This window comes from Choloepus didactylus, chromosome 11 (genome assembly GCF_015220235.1).
Source record: "Choloepus didactylus isolate mChoDid1 chromosome 11, mChoDid1.pri, whole genome shotgun sequence".
NCBI lineage: Eukaryota > Metazoa > Chordata > Mammalia > Pilosa > Megalonychidae > Choloepus > Choloepus didactylus.
The window spans coordinates 33,521,941-33,527,701 of record NC_051317.1 but is presented as its reverse complement, the minus strand read 5'-3'; the positions used below and the strand labels follow the sequence as shown (position 1 = coordinate 33,527,701).

Here is a 5,761-nt window from a genome sequence, read left to right as displayed (position 1 = left end):
TGCAGCATCAGTTCCACACAGTTCCTGGTTAACTAGCAGCTGCCTGAGAAGAGTAACTAAGAGACACACCTCACCATTCTGCCATCTCACCCCACTCCCTCCCTGATAGCTTTTGATTTAAAATATTTCAGGTTGAATTTCATTTGAAAAGCAACAACAAGTATTGCAAAGCTACATTTTAGTTTGGACTTGAATTGGAAATATCTGGATTGCTTTTTGTCACCAGTAGCATAGTAAAAGATGATAAAAACTATTGACTAATTTTAGATTCTTTAAAATAAATTGCTCTCAAATGTTAAGAACATTTATTTTAACAACATTTGAATTTCCTGGTGATATGAAAATAACCCTATAGAGATCAAAACTCCATTATTAAAGGTAACCATATGTCAAACAATGAGAAGGACTGAGTTTAATGTGTTTTTTGTGTACTAGACATTTTCAGTCTCTTTATTCCTCATGCAATCATTACTGAAATATCTTTTAAATTTAAATGTTCACACAAGAAAGACAGTGACATTTCCTTTTGATTAGTTATAGATGGATAATAGCGAAGTTGAGCCTCAGTCTCTTCCTAGGACCCTCACCCCTCAGGGGGTGCAGCAGGTGGTGGTCACTCGTACTGCAGGAGGGAGAAGAAGGGCACGGGTGCCAGCTTCTCACACCCCTTCAGCGAGGTCAGCTCCACCAGGGTCACGCACTCCAGCACCTCAGCCTGCAGCTGGCCCAGCAGCTCACAGGCGGCACACATGGTTCTGCCCGTGGCGAGCAGGTTGTCCATGACCACCAACTTCTGCCCCGGCTCGAGGGCATCGCTCTGGATTTCCAGCTCAGCCTTTCCATACTTCAGGGCATAGGAGGCAGACAGCTTGGGGCCCAGCAGCTTTCCCCGCTTCCGGATGAGCACGCAGCCCAGGCCGAGCTCCTGGGCCAGGGAGGGGCTGAAGAGGAAGCCGCGGGAGTCCAGGCCTGTGATGTAGTCGATCCTGCTGCCATGGGTCTTCTTCAGGTGGTTTGCCAGGAGGCTGATGGAGGTGCGGAAGGAGTCGGGGTCCTTCAGGAGGGGTGAGATGTCCCTGAACAGCACGCCCAGGATGGGGAAGTCAGGAAAGCTGCGGACCCACCGCGCCACCAGCTGCAGCTCCGAGTCCGCCATCCTCGCGGTATGGCTAAGTATGAACCATTTTGATATTTCATTTACATACTTGGTAAGAGAGCAGTGATCATAAAACCATCATAAGCCACATGCCACATGATTCACATGCAGATTTTTGTACCATTTTCATAAACATCAATTTACATTAAAGTAAAACATTCCCTTTCTTATTTTCTTTTTTCTTTTTGTTTTAGAGCACACCCTTTTCCAGAAAGATTTGAGGCAATTGCAGTAGGTTGCAAAAACAGTCCCCCTTCAGCTCTTCTCCCTGTATCCATGCATTTCCCAAAGTAACCTTCTATATCCATGTCCTCCTTTAAGCGTAGAGTAGGTTTCTCTACCTGTTAAATTTGGGTTGGTCTTATGACTTGTTTTGGCTAATGGAATGTGTTAGAAAGAAGGTGAGTCAATTCCAAACCTAGCCTTCCAGAGGTCTTGCACACTCTTCACTGTCTTGGAAAATGCAATCATGATGTAAACAATCTCTGTCTACACTGCTGTATGATAGAAACTCACATCCCAGTTACCCCCATCATTCCAGCCAATGACTAGACAATTGCTAGGCATGGGAATGAGACCATCCTGGGCCAGCTGGTACCTAGTCAGATGTAAGAGTCAGCACAGCCAAGATCAGCAGAGCCACCGAGCTGAACCCAGCCTACCTTTCCCATCCACAGAATCATGAGCTAAATCAATGTTTCTTGTTTTAAGTTGTTTTGTTATTCAGCAATAGCCAGTTTGCAAAGATACATGTGGTATAATAAAATGAAATACTTTAATAATAAGTAATAAAAATAAGGTGAAGGGAAAATTAGTGTATAGGATCTGTATCATAAAAGTCTACATCAATAGATTTCAATCAGGGGAGATTATCAGTATCATTTTTAAGTGTCACCTGTCATACAGTAACCCAGCTTCCTTCACCTGAGTCACAAGAAATAAATCTTGAACACTTATTATGAGTTTGTGTGTGTGTGTGTATGTGTGTGTGTAGTTTTATAGATATGGTGATTATGAAGTTATTTCATGCATGTTATAGAATTGAGCAAATGTGTAAGTGTGATGAAGTCCTGTTATCATGGTGTTCTCATTGTGGAAGTTGCAAAGGGAAAATGATAACTATAGAGACAAGAGACCACACAGCACCTGAACCAGGTGGTCAAATTAGGATCATCAGTAGAGGTGACAGGCATCGAGTTGTGGGTATGTCATCATGTTTATTCAAGCTGTCAAGAGAGAAACTGGATAAGATCATGAGAACATATAAGTCAAACTCAAATTGAGGATGATTTTATAAAATTTATGGTCTGCATCCTTCAAAATATTAGTCATGAAAGGCAGGGACAATCTGAAGGTCTGTTCAGACTAAAGAGAAATAAATAAAAGCAACACATATTACACAGTACATAAGGTCAATCTGCACTAGAGAAAAAGAAAATATTCAAAATTACATTATTGGGCAAATGATGGGATTTGAATATGTACTATATATATATATAATATTATATACAATATATAATATTGTGTCAATATTAAATTTTTGAAGTCATAATGGTACTATGGAGATATATGAGAATGTTTATTCTTAGTAAATACATACTTCAGTAAGGGATAAGGGCATGATATTAAAACCATAGTTTAAAATAGTAGAGAAAAGAGGCAAACTGTACACAGGTAATAAAAATGAATGAACAAATAGAAAGATAAAAGGTGAGGCAAATCCAAAAATAAATGAAATAATCTATAGCTTCGTTCCAATTATCCATTAGTATTGATGCATTAACATTCTTTACAATAAAAATTAAATGAATGAACTTTTAAGTACCAAGGTGTATTCACTGTGTATTTGAAATGAATACAAGAAAATTTACTCACACAAAATTAAGAAATTACAGTATTCTCAGTTTCTCAGAATATACATTTAGAAAATAATCTTTCTTGGTAACTGTTTTATATACACTGCATTATACACATTCATTTTACTTTTCACTATTCCATACACTCTAAAGTTAATAACATGGCTTACAGTGAGTTCAAATAATACTTTTGTTAAATGTGTACCATGTTACTTTTTATTCTGATGGGGGAAAATATTTTACAATTGAAACTGTCCTTGTACCTGGCTTAGCAAAGGAGTAAACATTGACCAAATTGAATGAATGTCAAGACACAATCTTCCCCTAACATTGTTAAGATACTTATTAGCAAAGGATTTACATTTAAGAACAGCCATTGTTTCACTTTAATTCTGCAAAATGTCTATACTTTAGTGGAATATTTATCCTTTAGGACATTAAGCTGTTGAGAATTTGGGGGCCTTTTTAATCTACTAAAATAAGTAAAGTTGAGGTCCTTTAAAATCATGGCTGAAATAAGAACAATAGATGTTGTAATTTAAAATTTTTAGGGAATGACACTTTGAACAATCATTTCACCAACGCTTTGGGCTTTGTTGCCCTATTAAACAAACACTTAAAGAGAACTTCGGTGAGACTGTGACTGAATCTCTGCAGCATGGCCAAGCCAGACAAGCAGAAATATTTAATACGATGGAGGTGACAGGGCATGCAACTTTTACGATGGTACAAAGGAGAATCTAGCCTAAGAGATGAGAGTGAGGCAGTTGTAAATAATTCCTCAGGCTTCTCTCATACTGTAAAGGTGGGTATGTGATCTGGGTCCCTTCCTCTAGTTAACATGAGTCGCAATGTGTTCTCAGGCTCACACACATCCAGACTTTACAGATATGGAAACTCTAGGGCATGAATCTTGAACATGACAGAGTTTCTTTAAATCTTAGTTTTACTATTGCAAAAATAATAATTCCTTCTTTTTTGATTTTAAATGGACTACTGACAATAGATGCCATAATATTTAAAAACTTATATTTATATGAAAGTATATTTAATAATATCACTTAAAATATAATTGTATGATTTAGTAGGCTCCTTGAAACCTAGCTAGGACTCTCCGTGTCTTGGATGCTCTGATGAAGTTTTCTAACCAACAGAAGAGGAACTTGTCCACCACTTATGAAAGATTAAAAAAAACAAAAGCAAAGCAATTCTAATGACATATTGCAGACTAAAGATTTTATTGATGCTGCCAAGTCCACATCCTTCAAGAAACATTCATTTGACACACTTTTATTAAATACCTGCAGTGTACCAGGAGCTGTGTTACAGTTACATGATTAGGTAGAATTCCAAATTTCAAAGTGTTGAGAGTCTATTAAAACACGTAGACTATTGTTGATGTATTGATAGAAAGGTATACACTAAATGGTGGAGGGCACAAAACAAAGGCTGCCCTTATTGCCAAGTGATATGGGTGAAATTATAAATTCTCTGTAATACTATAATTTGGTATACTATCTAATGCTCCGTTTATAGTGATTTCTATATGATGTTTGGGGTTCATCAAGGAGGAGTCATTTATTTTATCTTCTCATATTAAGCTAAAAAGGATTATCTGCCATCACATTTCTTCTCTTACTTCTAGAAGGAATTTCTTGTAAACAAAATAATTCACTCAATTTTTCACATCTTCATTTGTTACCTTTATTGTTGTGAGAATATAGAAAATAACACTTTCAAAATAAATATTCTTTCTGCAGTATATTTTGGTGAGTTAATTGATTTAATTTTTGTGAAGGAAAATTTAGAAATGTGTGTCAAAAGTTTTATTAGTGTAAGACTTTCCCCTGTGATTTCTCTACTAGGATCTTTATGTCAAAGGGACAATTTGAATAAAAATGGTAGACTATGCCTGAGAGGCCAAAAGGGAAGTGCTGAGTGGTAAGCTTTCACTTTGCTGTGTGCCTGCTCTAAATTCTTAGACTGCACAGATCCAGAGCCTGAAGAGCTAATGAGATGACTGCATAGCAGAATGGAGTTTTCATTAGACTTCCAATGGAAAGGAGACAGGAAATGGGACTGAGGACCTAAGACAGGTATGGAACCTGGCAAACACCACCGGCCCTCAGTTTGACATTGGGATAGCTACAGATCAGCAGTCGGGCTGAATCAGAGGTACACAGGAGGCTTTTTAAATTTTGACCTAAATTTGAGTTATCCCAGTTTCAAATTGGATTAACATGCTTTGCTTCACTCTAGCTGTCTACCATTGGTTACGATGAACCTTCTCTGGAAGAAGCTAATATCAAGTTCCACAAATGGGGGAAATAATCAACAGGCCTGAATGACATGCTATTATAGGTTAAATTGTTGAAACATATTAAAGTTCTAATCCTCAATACCCCAGAATGTGATCTTGTTTGGAATTAGAGTCATTATAGATGGTATTAGGCAAGATAAAATGAGGTCATACTGGAATTGGGTTTGCCCTTATTCCAAAATAACTGGTGTCCTTATAAGAAGAGTAATTTGACCCAGAGAAACACTGGGGGTGGGGTGGGGTGGGTGGGAGGAGGTACAGAAGTGACTCCATGTGATGATTGAGGCAGATGCTGCCACGGATTTCTGGTAAGCAACTTCCTTCCAGAAGCCACGAGAGCAGCATGAAACAGATTCTTCCCTAGAGACTTCAGAGGAAGCACGACCCCACTGACACCTTGATTTCAGACTTTCAGCCTCCAGAACTGTG

The 5,761-nt window shown here is 38.0% G+C and overlaps 1 protein-coding gene across 1 annotated transcript; it reads right to left on the bottom strand.

Annotated features, from left to right (window-relative positions):
* Positions 1-613: 613 nt before the first annotated feature.
* LOC119506504 (adenine phosphoribosyltransferase-like) lies at positions 614-1,156 on the bottom strand. Its single transcript, XM_037799548.1, has one exon. It carries the CDS (start codon positions 1,154-1,156, stop codon positions 614-616), a length of 543 nt encoding a protein of 180 aa, XP_037655476.1.
* Positions 1,157-5,761: the final 4,605 nt, after the last annotated feature.

Coding starts and splice junctions, on each gene's coding strand:
- LOC119506504 (XM_037799548.1), bottom strand. CDS start 1,156: ATGGCGGACTCGGAGCTGCAGCTGGTGGCGCGGTGGGTCCGCAGCTTT.